Consider the following 22,340-nt stretch of genomic DNA (forward strand, 5'->3'; position numbering starts at 1 on the left):
TTAATGGCTGTGCATAAAGTGACAGAGCTTAATGGTTGTGCATAAAGTGACAGAGCTTAATGGCTGTGCATAAAGTGACAGAGCTTAATGGCTGTGCATAAAGTGACAGAGCTTAATGGCTGTTCATAAAGTCTCAGAGCTTAATGGTTGTGCATAAAGTGACAGAGCTTTATGGCTGTGCATAAAGTGACAGAGCTTAATGGCTGTGCATAAAGTGACAGAGCTTAATGGTTGTGCATAAAGTGACAGAGCTTAATGGCTGTGCATAAAGTGACAGAGCTTAATGGTTGTGCATAAAGTGACAGAGCTTAATGGCTGTACATAAAGTGACAGAATCAATGGTTGTGCATAAAGTGACAGAGCTTAATGGCTGTGCATAAAGTGTCAGAGCTAAATGGCTGTACATAAAGTGACAGACCTTAATGGTTGTGCATAAAGTGACAGAGCTCAATGGCTGTACATAAAGTGACAGAGCTTAATGGTTGTGCATAAAGTGACAGAGCTTAATGGCTGTACATAAAGTGACAGAGCTTAATGGTTGTGCATAAAGTGACAGAGCTTAATGGCTGTACATAAAGTGACAGAGCTTAATGGTTGTGCATAAAGTTACAGAGCTTAATGGCTGTACATAAAGTGACAGAGCTTAATGGCTGTGCATAAAGTGACAGAGCTTAATGGCTGTGCATAAAGTGACAGAGCTTAATGGCTGTGCATAAAGTGTCATCCCAGATTAGCCTGATTACACTTTCCATCTTCACTGGATTTGTGCTAAAAATAGACTCCTTTTCAACCAAAAAATCTAAACCCGTAAAAAGTCATCCTTGATTAGCCTGTGTGGACTTCAAAGGGTAATCCAGGGCGACACTTTTCACACATTCATTAAGTGCATACCAGACAGAGTCATTGAGGTCTTCGACAGGTTCCCCTTCCTCGTTGAAGTGTCTGTCTATCGTCATGCTGCAGTCCGTGTCATGGGCCGACTCAAAGTTGGTAACGGACCGCGTTGGTATACCCAGGCAACGCAACACTGCAACAGCACGTGATTGAACAGGAAGTTGTCACACCATGTTATAACCGTTAAGGGATATCAATAGATTTTGAAAACCAGGAGTGAAACAACCATGAGCATGAAATTTTCAAACTTAAGTAAAATACAAAGCAAAATTTGAATTTCTGCATCATAAAATAAACTTTTGATTTAACTTCGTGGCAATATTTGTGTAACAAGAGCACCGCATAACGGGTGCCAACGCTCGGCTGCAGGTGCATTTTTTAATAAATGAAAGCCTGTCAGATTTATTTTTTTCGAGGTCACAGTGACCTTGGCCTTGGACCTAGGTACCCAAAAATGGGTGTGGCGTGTAGAACTCATCAAGGTGCATCTACATATGAAGTTTAAAAGTTGTAGTTGGAAGCACTTTGATTTAAGAGCAAATGTAAAGGTTTTAGCATGACGCTGGCAGACGACGAGCTGGCTATAACAAATTCACAATACCTCGGGTTTTCTCCGAAAACAGCCGAGCTAAAAATGATGGAAAGCGGATTATTTACAGCAGTCAAAGGTGAGAACATTGTAAAATACTTGCACCAAAAAACAGGATTCTGCTTATATTGAAATCAATTAAAACACAAATATTATTTTGTCCACAAAAAGCAAAACAATATTTTCTGTAAGTTTTGTGTGAAAAAAAAAAATCTGTTTCTTCTTAAATGTCTAATGGGGTTCAATTTTTTTCATATCATATCTCTAATGAGAACAAAGTCATCCAATCTTCTAACACATGGTAAATTAGTTAATAAGTAAGGTGTAATATATTATTATACTAATTAGCAAAGCTCTGGGAAAATGGGGTTTAATTGATGTGTGTAAAGTGTTGATTAGCCTGTCCAGTCTGAACAGGTTAATCAGGGACGACACTTTTTACTTTAATTACACTTTTCGTTAAAAGGATGTCTCTCGCAATGAAAATCCAGTTAAAATTAAATGTATGGACCCTAATCTAGGATGACACTTTAGGCACATGCACTTGGTCCAGTTTTCCCAGAAATGCCCGAAATCCTGCATAAGTTCTTTACATGTAGTGATCACTCCTGAGAACACCCAGCACTGGCCAAACTTGACCGGTCTCCCTGTCCTGTAGAACTCCTCTATGATGGGCACGCTACCAGTCCAGTCACTGGGCCGCGTGCAACCCTTGGGGTACTCCGAGGTCCAGCGACCCTCCAACAGGCCGTTATCATCCATACTGTTCACCTGGCGAAATGAATGTATGTCCAATTAACAGGAAGCTTATAATTACAAATATTGAAAGGCATGTTTGCTAATTGAGGTTGCTAGTTTAACAAACAGTCATGCTTTAAAATATATACAACACAATGTCTTATATTGATCACTCAAAACACAAAAGTGTGACAATGACACCGAGAGCGAATGTAACAGAAGAATTAAAATGCAAACATTTCTATTGTTATGATTAACACTATGAATATTGCTGATAAATGCACTGAGAGAGGTGTTGAGACCAGACATTTGTCTTTGAAAAAATGATAATGTGAATTAACAAACTTAGATTTAAACATAAAAATTGTAATTTAATAAAGAATAAATAAATCCTGACTAAAAAAAATCTTTGAAATAACCAGAAATTCTGATTAATGATGTTGGAAATAACGGTGAACTACTATTTTGAATGTGACATCTAACCATGTCACAGACAGGTTGTATTTGCATGTACATAAAATTGATTTACAAACTGGTGGTATATGAGTCTTGCTCTAGGAAAACAGGGCTTAAAGCATGTGCGCCAGGCTGATCAGGAAAGACACTTTCTATTGAAAGTGGACTATCTCTAAGAAGAGAGTTACTTAAAAGGAAAAAAAACACAAAAAAACATAAAGTGTTGTCCCTGATTAGCCAGTTATTATTATTCCCTGTTTTCTTGGAGGGATGCTCATTTACATGTGAATAGGAGTCAACCAATTACCAATGCAGAGAGACATCTGATAATGGACACAGCACTGTTCCTGCCAGTATCTGCCAGCTCACCCTTGTCTAGCAGACCTAGGGCCACATCCAGCACCGGTGTCTCAAACTGTAACATCATAAAAACATCCCGTTCTGGCATCGCAACAACACATCGCATAACAGTCACAGGGCTTTTTTTCACATCTTAAAGAATGACCATTTTTCAAAACTTTGAGAATTTTCCCAATTGTGAATAGTTTGCAATTTTCACAATTTACAAAAAATCATGACTCATTTTTTCTCACAATCTTGTGACTCATATTTTACCCAATTTTGAAAAATTCAAAAATTATTTTCTTACAAATTGAGGGGCCAAAGGCTGTTTCACAAAGACAAGGAAATGTCAGTGTTTCTTTCTCCAGTGATTTGTGAATATGCCCTTTTATTTGAAGTTGTGAAAATTATTTAATTCTTTCTGTGCCATGGATGTTTCCTTACAGGACACATGGCAAGCTGTCTCCTAGCGGTGGTTATTGTGGTAAGTTATTCAAAAATTGCATGATGAACGATAAAGTTAAAGCCTAAACAGGCTTTTATAAGGCCAAAGTTTACCTTTGTCATCTTAGTGTGCCATTGACCTTTGAAAGTAAAAAGGCGTTACACACTACACATCGTCATTTTATGATTCTAATTTGTGCAAAGTTATTTCCAAAATCCATCAATACCGGGTATATGGCAAAATTAACTTATGGCTTAAACAAGAATGTTTAAGCATTTTCATGGCAAAATTTGACCTTGACCTTCAAGGTAGGGAGATAATTGTTAATTACATTTGAGGTATTGTGTTATGATGTTTCACATTTTGAAAAAAAAAATCAAACAAGTGGTAAAAATATGGCTGTGACTTGGAGATTTTTGCTGAGTGTGACCTTGACCTTTCAGATAAGAAGGCAAATATTACACATAACTTTACAGTACTTCTCATCTTATCATGGTTGAACGTATAAAGTTATTTGAAAAAAAAAATCAATATATGGCTAAGTTAAGGTTGAGACTGAAATGTTTGAGCTGTTTTATGGTCAAAATTGACCTTTGACCTCTTAAGTATGACCTGAACCTTTGAGGCAGGGACACTTGTGTTACATGTGTATTGTGGTGGTTCATACTTGTGCCAATTTATTTTAAATCCATCAAAAAATGGAGAAAATAATGGCTGAGACAAAATATTTGGCACAAATGTGCAGACAGTGTGACCGCCTTACCAATATATACAACAATATGACCAAAATATTGTTACTCAACGAACCAACCCAGTAAAGCACTACAAACCCAAATGAAACAACCGAGTGTTAACCTGTCCAAAGTTCCATGGTCTAGCCCTATTGTCCTTCACTGAGCCCACCCAGATGTAGCCAGTGTCCCTCACCACGTATTCCTCCCTCTCTCCTTCATCCTCCATGTATACCACATCCTCTGATAATTAGACGTGTGCTTACTTTATTCAATCTGGTTTTAAGAAAATAAGGCCAACAAAAGAGTACATGAAACGAAGATTACAGTTAGGTTAATTGTTTAGGGTACAGGTTCACCATGGTTCACAGTGGTATACATGATAATAAAAGTTTTTTTGCAAATACCTGTACCTTTTGTGAAACTGGTCTAAAAAATATAGCATTTAAAAGACATGTATTTTTGTTTGTCCATTACCAATTTTAGTAGAAAGAACAAGAAGAAGAGATGTGTTTGTCAGAAACACAATGCCCCCTACTGCGCCGCATTGAAATAAAATTTCTATTTATCATTTGGCAGGTATAGAAATCATCTCCCTTTAAAAGGTTATTACTTCCCTTGAATTTTGTCCAATCCAACCGGGGAAGGGGGGGTGGGGGGGGGGGGTGGGGAGGGTCTCACAGTCAATTATGACCATGTCAGACATCACTGACAACCAAGCCCTGTGGTTTAAAAGAGATCATAGCCAGAGTTTTTTTTTTTTTTTTTTTCTTTTTCATAAAATATTTTTATGAAATTTATATAAAATAAAAAAATTCATAGCCAGAGTTGATCATGTATCTATGGACATAAGTCCACAGGTATGTAATGAACATCAAAGAAATTATAATTATATCATTTAAAAAAAAAATTTGACAAATCAATCACTTGGGTTATAAATAATCAAAATAATAAATCTGTACAGTAACTGTGAAAAGAACTTCAATTCTTGGTAAGGAAAATTCATAATATGAGACTTATAACTATATAAATTACTTCCCTTGAAAATAATTGTCTGTAACAAATGTCTATTTTTAGTAGCAAATAATTAAAAGCCACTACCGTGACTGTAGATTCAACACTCTCAATGTGCAGCTCCATGAGATACACATGCATGCCAAATATATTAAGAGGCTATGTTCAATATTGAATAATTTTCTCCCTTTTTAAAGCTTATTACTTCTCTTAAACCTGTATTTTTTACCGTAGACCGTAAAGAATGACCTTGACCTTTTACCACAATGAGTTTGTCAGAAACCCAATGCCGCCTACTGCGCTGCTTTGAATTATTTAACAAAAATATACGTGGGCAGGTCAGATAGCTATGTCCATTTAAAGCTTATTACTTCCCTTGACTTTGTTTTTTCGACCCAAGACCTTGAAGGATGATGTTCACCTTGAAATTTTACCACTCAAAATGTGCAGCTCCATGAGATACACATGCATGCCAAATATCAATGTGCTATCTTCAATATTTAAAAAGTTACGGCCAATGTTAAAGTTTTTTTCGGACGAACGGACAGACACACTGCTGACGGACAGTTCAACTGCTACATGCCACCCTACCGAGGGCATAAAAAGCTGAACAATTAAAAAGATTTAGTTATTGTTAATGCGTCCGGCGATTTTTTCCTTCTGTATAAAGTACTGGAAAATAGAGCTGTAACAATTCACCCATCATTCGATTCGATTTCGATACCAAATGGTCTGATTCGATTATTTTCAATCTGATTCAAACTATTTGCTTATTATTATGCAAACTATTTCATGTTTGGTTTGTCAAGAGCATGAATTAATATGTTTGGTATTTGTTATTAACTTATTATGTTGTACATTTAAAGTGTTTAATTTTTAAAATAAAATTTAACAAGAGCTGTCAGAGGACAGCGCGCTCGACTATTCGAGTGCTTGACAGTATAACGTAAGCCATGATGGGAAAATAGTTCATAATCAATAATTTATTAGATAATCTTTCAAAAATAAAAAAGGAAAAGAATAAAAAATATTTTTTTTTTGGGGGGGGGGGGGGGGTAGGGGGGTTGAGAGGGGGGTATAATGTGGGGTGTGGTCATTTATAAGACGATCTTTCAAAAATAAAAAAGGAAAAACAAATTTGGGGGGGGGTAGAGGGGGAGGGGGGGTTGAGAGGGTGTATAATGTGGGGTGTGGTCAGTTATTAGATGATCTTTCAAAAATAAAAAAAGGAAAAAAAGTAATTTGTTTTTTTTTTGGGGGGGGGGGGGGGGGGGTGGGGGGGCAGGGATTCTGGGTTGGGGTGTGGGGTATTGTTTGGGTGGAATCCATTGTGGTATTCAGGTAAGTGTTGTTTTGTCAAAGTATTAATAATATCTGATCATAAATCAAGAAGTTATGGCAATTTAAGCAAAATGTTCAATTATCTAAGTATAAAAGGGGCTATAATTCTGTCAAATTGCTTGATACAGTTGTCTGCTCTTGTTTATAGGTTGGGGTCATGATGGTAAACAAGTATGCAAAATATAAAAGCAATATGTCAAGGGACATTGAAAATATTCGGGGTAGTACGCAAACTTTAACATTTGCTGATTATTTTAAGTGGAAAGGGGCAATAATTATGTAAAATTCTTGATAGAGTTGTCTGCTCTTGTTTATAGGTTGGGGTCATGTTGGTAAACAAGTATGCAAAATATGAAAGCAATATGTCAAGAGGGACAATGAAAATAATTGGGATATACAAAAACTTAAACATTTGCACGCTAACGCTAACGGAAACGCCGATGCCGGGGTGAGTAGGATAGCTCCACTATATATATATTTCATATATAATAGTCGAGCTAAAAACGCAAGATTGTTTTATAAGTAACAAATTTAGTGAACAAAACTTCCTGTTGAGTTATAACACAAAATGCACAATGTATCACATGTATTTAACAGAAAAACAAAACAAACAAGATGTGTTTGTGAAACACAATGTCCCCCTATATGATGTTTGACCTTGTAGAATGACCTTGACCTTGTGAAGGATGACCTTGACCTTTCACCACTCAAAATGTGCAGCTCCATGAGATACACATGCATGCCAAATATCAAGTTGCTATCTTCAATATTGCAAAAGTATTAATAAAATAAGCGATTTGGGCCACATATATTTGACCTCTGACCTTGAAGGATGACCTTGACCTTTCACCACTCAAAATGTGCAGCTCCATGAGATGCACGTGCATGCCAAATATCAAGTTGCTATCTTCAATATTGCAAAAGTATTCATAAAATAAGCGATTTGGGCCACATATATTTGACCTCTGACCTTGAAGGATGACCTTGACCTTGACCTTTCACCACTCAAAATGTGCAGCTCCATGAGATACACATGCATGCCAAATATCAAGTTGCTATCTTCAATATTAAAAAAGTATTCATAAAATGAGTGATTTTGGCCACATATATTTGACCTCTGACCTTGAAGGATGACCTTGACCTTGCACCACTCAAAATGTGCAGCTCCATGAGATACACATGCATGCCAAATATGAAGTTGCTATCTTCAATATAGCAAAATTTATTGCAAAATGTTAAAGTTGGCGCAAACAGACCAACAGACCAACAGACAGACCAACAGACAGACCAACAGACAGACCAACTGACAGACAGACAGGGCAAAAACAATATGTCCCCCACTACTATAGTGGGGGACATAAAAACATGTAAGTATATAAACAACTTCTAGTTGACTTTTTAACAGAATGCACACAGTTTAGTAAACAAACAAAATGGGTAACTAACGTCAACAAAACACGTTTTGCAAGTTGCCTTTGCATCAGAACCTTCACGAAACCCGAAATGTTCCCATACTTTTGATTTTAATTTTGACGGTGCGTCTTTCGGCGTGGTTGAAGAAGCCATTTACCGGCTGATGTAATGCTCAGCATGTTATTCATTCATTAATTGGCTATTGACCAATCACAAGACGTATTACAAATGACAAGAACGTTTAGATGATGGATTTGGAAAATAAAGATTTAAAATGCGGATCAATCGGCATTGCAGTGAATCGAATCAAGATTGGCCGTATTGGTATCGAAATCGAATCGATGGCGTTGAACCAGTTTTTCGATGCATCAAACCAAATCGTTACAGCTCTACTGGAAAACAGCACTTTTCCAATTAGAAAACAAATTTCCCAATTGCTGTAAAAAAATCTCATTAAAGGTTTCCTAAAATATTTTTTTAATATAAATAAAATGCAACATTAAGTTGGTTCCCTATGCAGCTCTATGGCTTGAACCTAAGTTACAATAAAATTGACAACTTGACAACATTTAATCAGTTATCAATTTTAAAGTATTTGGGAGTAAAAAATCAAGTACACCGATTTCCCAATATGAAGTGTTCACGCAGCGTAATTTCACAATTTCAAGGTTGATCGCGCATTTTTTTTTCAACAATTGGGAAAAAAAACGCTGGCGTCAACACTAAATCATCCATGTTATATATTTTGGGAAATTTACGAATTTAATATTGATTATTTAAACCATTTATGCCTAGTGTCTACAAAAAAGGCCTTGGTAAACAGCGTAGACCCAGATAAGACGCCGCATGATGCGGCGTCTCATCTGGGTCTGCGCTGTTTGCTTAAAGGAATTTCTGTACGAAATATTCTTAATAAAGAAATAAATAAACTAGACATCCCTAATTTTGGCAATAAATTGATCCAATTTAGAAGGATGGGAGTCCACTAGACATAAATGGGTTATTACAACTATTTATCAATCATCATTAAGTTCCTACCTTTTTCCCAAGGGTTAAACAGAAGATAGAAGAAAGTATCGAGATCCTGATTGGCAAAGTCTTTCTCGCTGTCTCTCAACTTTGTCTCAAAGAGAAGTTCGTACTTCCCAATCATCGAATCAGCTTCAGAGGTCACGCACAAAGTCATGACGTTGCCACCAAGGTCAGTCATCGTGACCTGCCAGTTGTCTGTGGTGGAGGGACTACCATCAAGGTTGATTGGGAGACGTATGATGGTGCCTTTGCTTTCTTGGGGCCGAGATCCTATCGAAGGTAAGTTAAACCCTTTACAACTCAAGAAACACACTTTAACGTGTTTGTTGACCCTTAGAAAATCATGTTAAATTTAAGACTTTTCTAGCTATATTCAAGTTTAACAGCTTTAATTCCAGCCCTAAGATACTGATGATAAGCAAACAGTATAAAACCTTAAGAGACTGTGAGTTACTTGCAGGCTGTTCTGTTTTTTATGCTGGTTGCATACCACCATTTCCACTTTGTTTCTGAGCGGGATAGGGTTCCACAAGAATGCAGGCATAATGTTTCAAAACTAAAGAAGCACAAATGTGTTAACAGCAGGTAAAGAGTTTAAAGGCACTCATTGAGCCATGCTCTATGAAAAACGGCTTTAATGAATGTATATAAATTATGGTAACATGCCAGGTTTTTTTCTGCTATGGAAAAAAAGGCCTCTAAACAGAACCTATCCCAAACCGAAATTTAAAAAAAATCCCAATTTCAATTATTTTTTTAAAGAAAAGTGTCTTATGACTTAAGATTATTAGACTCTATATCTCATTTTTATTTTTAATCATCCTGCAAAATATTTAACTTTAGTTAATATGATTTTTCCCCCAAAATGGCCAGGAAAAGACCTGTTGTGTCAATATTTGTTGATAAAAAATATATTTGACCTTTGACCTTGAAGGATGACCTTGCCTTTCACCACTCAAAATAAGCAGCTCTATGAGATACACATGCATGCCAACTATCAAGTTGCTATCTCTAATATTGCAAAAGTGTACATTAAATGAGCAATTCTGACCCATATATTTGAACTTGAAGGATGACCTTGACCTTTCACCACTCAAAATGTGCAGCTCCATGAGATACACATGCATGCCAAATATGAAGTTGCTATCTTCAATTTTGCAAAAGTTATGGCAAATGTTAAAGTTAGACGCAAACAAACACACAGACAGGGCAAAAACAATATGTCCCCCACTATAGTGGTGGGGGACATAAAACAAGACGACCTGAAAGGCCCAAAGTCGCTCACCTGAGATAAAAAGAAATGACCTGTTCTTTGCAGCCCAAGATATCAATGGAACAAATTTTCTAACCCAAGTATCATGAAGAATGAACAACAAATGGCCCCTTGGCGGCCATGTTTTTTTAACAGACCTGAACCATTTTTTTACTCTTCCAAGATATGTCCAAATTTCATGAAGATTGGGAAAAAAATGTGTCTTCTAGACTGTTCACATGTTGTCACTATATACATATAAAGAAAACTGCCCCACTCCCATGCGGCCATGTTTTTTCACTGATCACGACCATTTTCAAACTCGTCCGAGACATCCACATAACTAATGTTTTGACAAAATTTCATGATGATTGGGCAAAACATGTGACTTCTAGAGTGTTCACAAGCTTTTTTACTATATAAATATAAGGAAAAAGACCCCCCTCCCTGGCGGCCATGTTTTTTACCGATCCAAACCATTATCGAACTCAAATGTCCTATCCAGGTGTGGTAGTGCGGTCTCCTTCGCTTATGCAAATGAACCGGTCACAGGACGGTTACAAGTTATGTAACTTTGTAAGCACTTACAGTGTTTTTTTTATGGCAATTTGGGGGCCGATATTCGGACCCATTCCCCTCAAAAGAGTATATATTTTCCCCCAATTTTGTAGAAAAAATCCCCTCCAGAAGTTAAAATAATTTTTTTTTTTTTTTTTTTTTTAAGAAAGAAGTCTCTTATGATTAATATATCTCAAATTTATTTCATAAGCAAGTAACAAAGTATATAACAAATTAATATGTTTTTTTTATTATTATAAAGAGTTATATTAATTTATTTTTTCCCAAAACTGGACTTTTCATATAAATTTCCTTTTTTCCAAAAATGGTCAGGAAAAGGCATGATGTATCTATATTGTGTCAATATTTTTTGATAAAAACATTCCACTTTGGTCCATTTTATTGAAAAAAATGCTTAAATTTGCTATTTTATCGATTAAAAAATCCCGATTAGACTCATAATGGCTAGGAAAACTGAGACTGTGCATTAAGGCTGAATTTTCTGAAACTACTGTTGAAAAAACCATTGATATATATATTTAAGAAAAAGGACAGAGAAATTCAGCTGTGAATATTACATTCATACAAACATGTGTATTCATATAATAAATATCATAACATATAAAAGAGTGATTTTTTTATTATTTTCCCTTAAAAAAAAAAAAAGACGCGTTTTTCCCCTTTTTGTGAAAAAAAACACTGACTTATGTAATGCGGAAATATTTATTTGACAAACTCTTATTTCCGGTCAGGATGAATATACTGACTGGTTGTAATTCAATTAACTAAAGGCGTTCAGTCAGGGACGCCTAAATACACCCAAAGAATTTATTTATAAGTGGAAACCAAGGCAGCTTTAACAAAAATAAATGATTCTTATTCCAAGAACTCGGAAAATGAAGAACAATCACAGAAAATTAAGAACAGGTACAAGCCAAGTCTAAAGAATCTAAGTATTGTTTCAAAAATGAACAACATACAGCAAATACCTTAATGAATGTAAAAAGGAGTTCAAAATCTGTCCAAAAAAACTGATATAAATATAAGTTACTGTTAGTCTAGAAAGTGCTTCAAAAATCTAGTTTACAAAATAGGTCTAATTTAATCTAAAGAACAATATTTATGGAGACTAGGAAACTTCAGTGAATCAAATGTAAAAATAAGAAAAATTTACTACAGTTATTGAAATAGAATAGAGTCTTTCTAATTTAGAAAATGACAAATAAAAATAATCTAAATAATAAGAATAATTTAGAAAATAATGCCAAAATGTCTTGATGCTGGCGTTAAAAATAATTCAGAGTTTAATTATTTCAAAATTCCAACCTTTTTCAAGAGCTGTTAACTTTTCAAGAAAGCATCAAGAGGTGTTTAAATCAGCCAAAACAGCTTATTTTATACAGTTCAGAAGAGATCAATGGCAGAGTAGTCAATTTTCCCTCAGAACAGTGCATTTATCAATGATCAATATCTTCCCAAATTCAAGAGCAGAACTAAAAATAGATTACTGAACCAGGTAAAACAAGGGAGATAAATACTGCATAAATACTGCAAAATCATGTACATGTTGTCTTTCTTTCAGTTATCTCTTAGTTGAAAGGCTTATCATAAGTGTTAATGACTAAAACAGTTATGTTAACTTAGAAAATTCTGTGTTATGAAAAATTACATAACACAGTTAATGTCACATAATATTGACATAATAAAACCAAACTTTTCTACACAGGAAACCAATGTTTTGACCAAATTTCATGAAGATTGAGCAAACTAGAAAGTTAACAAGATTTTACTATAGCCATATATAGCCATATAAGGAAAAATGCCCCGCCCATGGCAGCCATGTTTTTAAGCCAAGGTTACCATTTTTGAACTCATCCAAGATATCATTGGGACAAATCATCTGAGCAAGTTTCATGAAGATCGGAAAATAAATGTGGCCTCTAAAGTGTTAACAAGGTTTTACTATAGCCATGTAAGGAAAAATGCCCCGCCCCCTGGCGGCCATGTTTTTCAACCAACGGACATCATTTTCGATCTCGTCCAAGAAATCATTGGGATGAATCTTCTGACCAAGTTTTATGAGAATCGGACAATAAATGTGGCCTCTAGAGTGTTAACAAGATTTTGCTATAGCCATATTAGGAAAAATGCCCCGCCCCTTAGCAGCCATGTTTTTCAAGCAAACGTAACCATTTTCAAACTCATCCAAGATATCATTGAAACTAATCTTCTGACCAAATTTCATGAAGATTGGAAATAAATGTGGCCTCTAGAGTGTGAACAAGGCAAATGTTGACGTCGCACAACGCATGACGGACAACGGACGATGGACAAAAGGCGATCACACAAGCTCACATGAGAACGTTGTGCTCAGGAAAGCTAAAAACACCTTTTGCCGAAAAAAAATTCCCCAAATTTGCCACTTTTATCGATTAAAAAAGTCTAAATTTGACCAGACTCCTTTTCCCAAAATGGCTGGAAAAACCCCTGCATGCAAATGAACAAGGCTTATCGGGGACGTCGCTTTAGCACATGCCGTAAGCCCCATTTTTCCCAGATTTTAGCTTTTTTTTCCTATTATTTTTCTTTTACCATATTTACTATTATTCATATTAAAAACAAAATCAAGAACATGTGCAGAAACCCTAAAGCAGAGCAGTGTACACTGACCGTAAGCGAACTTTATAAACAAGATGTCACTCTTTTTGTTGACAGCCCTGTCAAAGTGAAGCTTGAAGCTGAAGGCCTGGCCCCGTCTCAGGACGAGGTCTTCTTGTTCAAACTCGTCCGTGTGGTGGTCAGACCTGTTGACCTCTAACAGAAAGTCCACTGACTCAACTGTGAGGGCCTTGCCTGGAAACATGGAACATACATTCAGAACACCATTTAATAAAATTGCGCAAATATTCTTTTCAAATTGTATCTAGCCGGAACAAGGATGGTAGTAGAGCTGTAACGATTCACCAACAGCTCGATTCGATTTCGATTTCAGACACTCCGATACCGATTTTTTTTATTCGATTCATCTTCAAACCTTGTTGTATCATATATTCACTCTTCTGCCTCAAAATAAACATTTCTGTTCAAAAGTGTGGCATACCTAGATATCTTGGGCATTTGTCAAATTGTGTGTTTGTTTGATATAGTTTGGTTGGTTCAACAGTGTTTTAAAAACTGTTGAAAGTGTGTTAAATAAACATTTGTAAGAAAGACTTTGCAAGAAACTTCCAATTGTCTTTCAAACTATGTCAATATTTCAATAAAACACATAAAAAAGAATAGCAAAATAGGACTCAATTTTAATATAAACAAGGGCTGTTTGTAAAACATGCATGCCCCCCATATGGGCTCTCAGTTGTAGTGACAGCCATTTTGTAAATATGTTTTTTGTCACTATGACCTTGACCTTTGATCTAGTGACCTGAAAATCAATAGGGGTCATCTGCAAGTCATGATCAATGTACCTATGAAGTTTCATGATCCTAGCCATAAGCTTTCTTGAGTTATCATCGGGAAACCATTTTACTATTTCGGGTCACTGTGACCTTGATCTTTGACCTAGTGACCTCAAAATCAATAGGGGTCATCTGCGAGTCATGATCAATGTACCTATCAATTTTCATGATCCTAGGCATAAGCGGTCTTGAGTTATCATCCGGAAACCATTTTACTATTTCGGGTCACCATGACCTTGACCTTTGACCTAGTCAGGGTTCATTCTAGAAATCGAAAAGTAAATTCCCCCCCCTCACTTTGAAAAATAGGGGGGATTTTTCACAAATGGGGGGGAATTGATCAAGTACCATTTATATGTTTTCATTTTTGTTTTAATGTTTATTTGTTTTAACTTCTACATTACTTAAAACAGTCAAGTCAGTGAAATACCATTGTAACTGCTGTTAAATATAACTGCACTTTCCATAGTATATTGCTGACTTAAATAAAAACAAAGGATTATGAAAATAATTGTTCACATGATATTTCTGTATCATTTCAAACAATAAAAAAAAAATACTGATTGTCTATCGTGATATGATATGAAGGATGATATGATATTAAAACCTAAGTCATGTAAGTGTCTTAATTAATGTATAGAATTAAGTTTTTACATTCCAGTATCAAAGGACAATTTTCTTCCTTAATCATTCACGAGTCGCATCCCTTTATTTTTTAAACGAAATTTCTTATTTTTTAATTAACCCAAGTATCATTTTAAACGAAAATTCTTTAAAGTTTATTAACCCGTGAATCGAAGAGTTAATTCCCTTTGATTTCCGGTGTTTTTCTCAATAAATACGCGAAGCAAATATTAACAGTTTAAAAAACCCGTAACGGATATCGAGTGCTGCAGATGTGCGCGATCTTTGAAAAAATAGCGCGAATCGCGCAATCGCGCGGTCTAGAATGAACACTGCCTAGTGACCTGAAAATCAATAGGGGTCATCTGCGAGTCATGATCAATCTACCTATTAAGTTTCGTGATCCTAGGCATAAGCCTTCTTGAATTATCATCCGGAAACCTTTTTTTTTACTATTTCGGGTCACAGTGACCTTGACCTTTGACCTAGTGACCTCAAAATCAATAGGGGTCATCTGCGAGTCATGATCAATGTACCTATGAAGTTTCATGATCCTAGGCCTAAGCGTTCTTGAGTTATCATCCGGAAACCACCTGGTGGACGGACCGACCGACAGACCGACCGACAGACAGACATGTGCAAAGCAATATACTCCCTCTTCTTCGAAGGGGGGCATAAAAACTTCTGACTAGAAGATTGTGGCAGGGCTCGACATTAAAGGTAGTCCGACTGTCCTGGACAACCAAATTGTTAGTCCGGACAAGTAAATAAAGAATTTGCTAGTCCGACGGGACAAGCGGTCATTATAATTGTATAACTTAGAAAGCCATTATTTCTGTGGAGATATCACTCAACTTTTCCGAGCATATTTTGTATACGTTTAATCGTCGAAGCCCGAGATATTCCGATAGTTCCCATCGGCGGACACACCCGGTCTATTCATTACGTTACTCTCCATTCCTAAGTGATGTATGAGCGGAGCGTAATCAGCAGCCGTGGGTATCCGACGATGAATAGTTCCATGTGATACATGTACTACACTGTACTGTTTACAAGGGAAGCAACCATTAACATTTTTTTCTTTGCCAAGATAACAAAAATATTCTCCCTTGTAAAGAATATGCATTTTACGACACCGGTACACACCGATCTTACAGACAATTTAAGTAGTGACGTCCTCTGTATGTAAAGAATGATTTTTTTTAAATATCAGTTAAGTACTGAACATATACATCACTTTTAGCATTTTCTGTTTGATGTTGGCAACACACAAGTTTTTGTCAGGTATTATGGCTTTGTATAATGTTTAAAAATCAATAATATTGAGTTTTCCTGTTATTCTAGTCAGTTCTTTTTGTATTGAAATTGCCTACAATTATGTTTACATGTATTTTGAATGATTCAAGTCTTTATGATTTGAGCATTTTGTATTATTTCATTATTTTTGCAAAGTACTGAGCAGAATAAGATATAATGGTCAGGACAAGTTGCTTTTTGGTCAGGACAAGTGAAATTATGGTCTACTTGTCCAACAGGACAAGTGGCTTCAAAAGTTAATGTCGAGCCCTGTTGTGGTGAATACACAGTAATATAAAATTAAATAAATAATCATAAGAACATCTGGAATCAGTGGAGTGATAGTACTATCACTATTATACTTATATCCAAAACCGCTACAAGCATGTCTACCATTGTGCCGTGACAGCATCACCTGTTACCTGTAGGACAAAGCACATTCTCTAATAAACTTAACAAATTCCCAACAGAAACAGAACTACTTTTCTTGCTGACGACTTGAGTTGTTGCACTTGTGCTACCTCTTAGTCTTGCTAAATCAATGTTATGTTTGCATCCGTGAACAATAGTTTACACTTTGCTTTATCGGGAGGGCTACCATCCCGAAACCCAAAATACTGCCACACTTTTGATTTTAGCTTCTTAGGCGCATCTGATAATTTCAATTTGTCGGCCACAATTTGTCGGCCACAACTTGTTCTGCCATTTTGACGCTTTTTCCGAAAGTAGACCGTAACGCGCTTATTGATTGGATGACTTAAGTAATAAGCAGCCAATCGTGCGCGTCGTAATTACAGGTAAAGATAAAACCTACACCTTCCCGTATCAAATAGTCAGAATACAGCAAGCTTTACGTATCTATGTATATATATGTCTATATGTTAAAGAATCGAATCGAATTTGATAGGTTTGTTATCGTAATTTTCGATGCATCGGATCGAATTGTTGCAGCTCTAGATGGTAGAGAGATAGAAATTAGAAGGGGCCAACTATACTATAACAGGCCTTGAAAAATCCACTCTACCACTCGCATATGCGAGTGAAGCCGACGGTCGGGCTAGTAAAGTTTGTTAAATACTCGACCGACCGGGTGAGTGCTGTTTTTCAAGTTGAGAAATATAAATTCAGTTCCAGAACTCCCGCCACATTGATACAAATTGCAAACAATTTTTTGAACGAACAAAAAATAGGTTTAGTACACAAAGAAACTGCACTTTTGTTTTGACAATGAAAAATGACGTCATGGGCACAGTAAAAATAATTCTCGAAATCGGCTGCGCTCTTTTTGTAGGTGTCAGTGCTCTTAGCTCAACGATTAAAAATGAAAAAAAACAGTTAAATATATTTGTTATTCCGTGAGGAATAGAATTTCATGTTAATGTAAATATCAATACAAAAAATAAACAGAAAAAGTAATTATTTATAAACAGAATAATTTGTGATCATAAGCCTTAGCCATAATTTACCATATTGTAACCATTTGTCAATCAAGCGTGTCTTTCAGTAAAAGTTGTATTAATTGTATTTTTTTGCAAAATAAATGCAACTATAGGATTGACTTATAGATGTTTGTGTATAACAATGAGACAAAGTCATGTGATAGTTTAAGTTTACAAAAAGGTTCTGGTTGATCATAACTATAAATATAGATTTTTTTTTATTTACTGCAGGGCGAGAAGATTAAAGTGGAGGGCGAGTGGATTGTCAGGCCTACTCGCCCTGCAGGGCGAGTGGCTCTGGAAAAATTCTTCAAGGCCTGTATAACTTTTTGCTCTTAATTTTCTATTTAGGACATATTTACAGTTCATTTAAGCCAACAAGTAAAGGTAGTTTTTATTGGTATTCATTCTTAAATTAGCTAAGTTTCTGATATAATATGCAATTGTTTAAACAAAAAAAATTATGTTCAAGTGCAACATTTTCCAAAACAAAGCTGGATTGACTCTCATTATGACTCTCATTTTCCAGTTAATAATTTCACTCAAGATATCCTATAGCTATGTACAATAAAAGTACTAAATCAATCATGAGAGATACACAAACAGTTCATTACAAACCTTCAGTAACGAAAGTCAAAGCTGCACTTTTGTCCCGATACTCCTCATCTGATAGTAGAACCCGGCGGCCATCTTGTTCTCCGCCCAGCATCTTATCTCGAACTGTCCGCGTGCTGCAATAATGATAACAAATGCTGAAATTTTTATGGGTGATTGAACTAAATTTTGACAAACAGTCTCTAACTAAAAGCATTTTTGTTAATGATCACACCAATTTTCTTCAAAACAAGCTTAATCATAATCATATAAAGAAATTATGGTAAAGCATGTTATTTATATTTTAGAACAAAGTGAAATAAAAAAAATATCATGTCAATTTGAAAAAAAAATCCACTTTTGCCATTAAATTTGCTTCTCGAAGGGCCCTGCCATCTTTCCCCCCTAAAGTTAACAAAATCAATGTTGGTAATACAATTGTAAACACATCATGACAGGAAATATGATTGTGTTGATACTTAGTCTCATTTAAGTCAACTCTACTCAAAAGCTTGTCTGCAGTGCATTGATCAGCAATTGGCTAATATTGATTTTTCTGACACAGCCTACAATCCAGTTTATCAGCCATTCCCTTTCCAATCTGCGGTTAATGCAAGCATCATCTAACAGGGTTGTTTGTAAAACATGCATGCCCCCCATATGGGCTGTCTGTTGTAGTGGCAGCCATTGTGTGAATACGATTTTTGTCACTGTGACCTTGACCTTTGACCTAGTGACCTGAAAATGAATAGGGGTCATCTGCGGGTCACGATCAATGTACCTATGAAGTGTCATGATCCTAGGCAAAAACGTTCTTGAGTTATCATCCGAAAATCATTTAACTATTTCGGGTCACCGTGACCTTGACCTTTGACCTTGTGACCTCAAAATCAATAGGGGTAATCTGCAAGTCATGGTCAATCTACCTATGAAGTTTCATGATCGTAGGCGTATGCGTTCTTGAGTTATCATCCGAAAACCATTTTACTATTTCGGGTCACCGTGACCTTGACCTTTGACCTAGTGACCTCAAAATCAATAGGGGTCATCTGCAAGTCATGATCAATCTACCCATGAAGTTTCATGATCCTAGGCGTATGCGTTCTTGAGTTATCATCCGGAAACCATTTTACTATTTTGGGTCACCGTGACCTTGACCTTTGACCTAGTGACCTCAAAATCAACAGGGGTCATCTGCAAGTCATGATCAATCTACCCATGAAGTTTCATGATCCTAGGCGTATGCGTTCTTGAGTTATCATTCAAAAACCATTTTACTATTTCTGGTCACTGTGACCTTGACCTTTGACCTAGTGACCTCAAAATCAATAGGGGTCATCTGCGAGTCATGATCAATGTACTTATGAAGTTTCATGATCCTAGGCCCAAGCGTTCTTGAGTTATTGTCTGACAACCACCTGGTGGACGGACCGACCGACAGACAGACCGACCGACTGACAGACCGACATGAGCAAAGCAATATTACCCCTCTTCTTCGAAGGGGGGGCATAATCAGTGTTGTTTTGCATGTTTGAATAACAGTGCAGAATGCAATAGATGCATTTTTGTCTTAAGTTTTGATAAAAACTATCAATTAAAACCAGGCCCATAAATGTTTCTTGGTAAAAAGTTTGTATAAATGACAAGGGTGTCAGACAATTCACCCCCAAGAAAATTCACCCCCTGGACAATTCACCCCCAGAATTTGATTTCCTGGACATTTCACCCCCAAAGACAATTCACCCCCAAGACAATTCACCCCCATATTTGTATATGAGATTTAAAATCTCACAAATTATGTTCAAATATGACAAAAGCAAATGACCATAAAAATTTTATGGTCATTTGCTTTTGTCATATTTGAACATAATTTGTGAGCAGATGTTCAGCACCCGATTGTATAAACGCTGGTTAAAGTTACCGCTCGGTAGCATTCAAACCTTGGTAAGTCTGCGGTTATTCAGGTAAAGTAACCTTCAAGGTAATTTGATTGTATAAACACGATATAACGCAAAGTAACCTAACCGCGCATAGTGGAATTTAACCACCGGTAACTTTAACCAAAACATTCCCACAATGCATTTTCTAATGACGTAATTTTCGCGCGAAGTGTCACGCTTATAAACAGCGACATGTATTTTTTTATCAAATTCATTTACAAATGAATTCACAATAAAATAAAGTGTTAATTTTTACTATGAGTTCATCAAAATGACCAGGGACAAATTGATAATGATGTCGGGATTTGCATCATTTAGCGGAATCCCTGGTGCTTCCAAACTGCAAGAGAGTGCTCACAAAGACGTCTATTCTTCTATTTGTTTAGATGTAACATAAAAATTATACATGGTCGTCATAACATGCTAGAATATTCTTCTAATTTTGCTTATGTTTACAATAAACTTACTTACTTTCTTGTACAATAAGGGAATTTACCATAGACAAATAAAACATTGTTCAAGTTTAAATATATCTTTGTTTGCAGTAATCTGCAAATGCAACCGAGTTCACCAACGGCTGTTATTTGTGTCGTGTTCTGAGAAAACTTGGCATAATGCATGAGCGTAAAGTGTCGTCCCAGATTAACTTGTTAAGTTCGCACAGGCTAATCAGGGACGACACTTTCCGCCAAAAATTAATTTTTGCTAAGAAGGGACTTCATTTTAACAAAAAAATGTCATAAAAGCGGAAAGTGTCGTCCCTGATTAGCCTGTGCGAACTGCACATGCTAATATGGGACGACACTTTAAGCACATGCATTATGCCCATTTTTTCTCAGAACACGACACATTTGATAAACTGCTCCGGTTCATTTTAACAGCAGTAATGTACATAGAGTACATGACGTAGCGTGTGGCAAAGAAGAAAGTTTATTGAGTTCTCATTTGAATATAATGATATGATGGCATAAGGGTCTTTATTTAACTATGCGTAAATAATTATCAAAGACCCTAGATGCAAACTCGTCAATTATTGAATTAAATGGATTATTTATGGATTTTAAAGGATTATTAAAGTTAAGACACTAGTTCCAACGTGTTTTGTTTTTTGTTTGTACTTTTGTTGTTCCCTTATTTTGGAGAAATGATTTTAACATGGGCGCCATTGATGCATCGGATCACACACGGCATACCCATAACAGAATATAAGAAACATGTTCTGTGCGTCCTTAAATTCGTCGTCCGAAGTCGGAAATCAATACTTGCCCTGTAAATTAAGTCAAATAAAGTGTCAGTCGCTGCAATTTGTTGTTTACTCGTCGAAATTGTGAAGGTCGTCGATGTTTAGCTTTTATAATGTCGCGCGCCGCGGCCATTTTGTGTAAGTTTCCTCTTGGTTACTTGTACTTACCCACCTAGGGAAGCAGGGTATGTTTTAACTGGGTTTTAACCGATCGGTATAACTAACCAAATTTTATACAAACGCTTACCGACCAGTAACCAACATATTACCGACTTTTAACCGCCGGTATGTGGTTAACCGCCGGTTTAACTGTTTATACAATCGGGTGCAGGGGTTATAATTTTGACTGTGCACACAATTTTGACGTGAACATAATAAATGTAGTATGTAAATGAAAGATGACATTGTGTTTTTTGTCAAATGCAATTCAACCAATGTATTTTTCTATAAACTGTGTTTCAACATATAAAATTGAAATTAATTAAGTTTTTTGTATTTATAATATTTGTGCATTTGTTTTAAATAATATTATTATTTTACTATTGTATTATTAGTACTTTGTCAAATATTGAAGATGATTAATTAGTTTCATTAAATTCTTAGAATTTTACATTAATATCACAATTATTTATTTACTTATGATAGATAGGATAATTAATTTAATAAAATAAAATGGTTTAATTGATAAGAAAACCCTTATTAATGAAAGGAAATTTAATCTGGTTGGGAGCGTGCAATTAATGGGTATAACAATCACGCATTCACACCCCTGGCGAGGCTTTATCAAAGTGTCAAAACAGATTAATCAAAGTGTCAAAACAGATAAACAAAGACTTCAGTTACACACATTGACAAATAATTATGCTGGGCATAATACCTGGTAATACCTGTATTAAAAAATTCTATTTTTGTTCACTTGATATTTTGATATTTTTTTTAAACAA

General features: G+C 35.8%; 1 protein-coding gene across 2 annotated transcripts in view; it reads right to left on the bottom strand.

The window, feature by feature from the left end:
- LOC127844575 (protein-glutamine gamma-glutamyltransferase 4-like) overlaps positions 1 to 22,340 on the bottom strand; it is a 55,853-nt gene that overhangs the window by 31,812 nt on the left and 1,701 nt on the right. For both annotated transcript variants that reach the window (XM_052374933.1, XM_052374934.1), the window contains exons 2-8: positions 18,238 to 18,350; positions 13,476 to 13,658; positions 9,002 to 9,265; positions 4,320 to 4,438; positions 2,985 to 3,092; positions 2,077 to 2,254; positions 892 to 1,027 (exon numbers count right to left, since the gene is read on the bottom strand). In XM_052374933.1, the coding sequence (XP_052230893.1) occupies positions 892 to 1,027; positions 2,077 to 2,254; positions 2,985 to 3,092; positions 4,320 to 4,438; positions 9,002 to 9,265; positions 13,476 to 13,658; positions 18,238 to 18,350 (1,101 nt within the window). The remainder of the gene's footprint in view (positions 1 to 891; positions 1,028 to 2,076; positions 2,255 to 2,984; positions 3,093 to 4,319; positions 4,439 to 9,001; positions 9,266 to 13,475; positions 13,659 to 18,237; positions 18,351 to 22,340) is intronic.

Source organism: Dreissena polymorpha, chromosome 9 (assembly GCF_020536995.1).
Source record: "Dreissena polymorpha isolate Duluth1 chromosome 9, UMN_Dpol_1.0, whole genome shotgun sequence".
NCBI lineage: Eukaryota > Metazoa > Mollusca > Bivalvia > Myida > Dreissenidae > Dreissena > Dreissena polymorpha.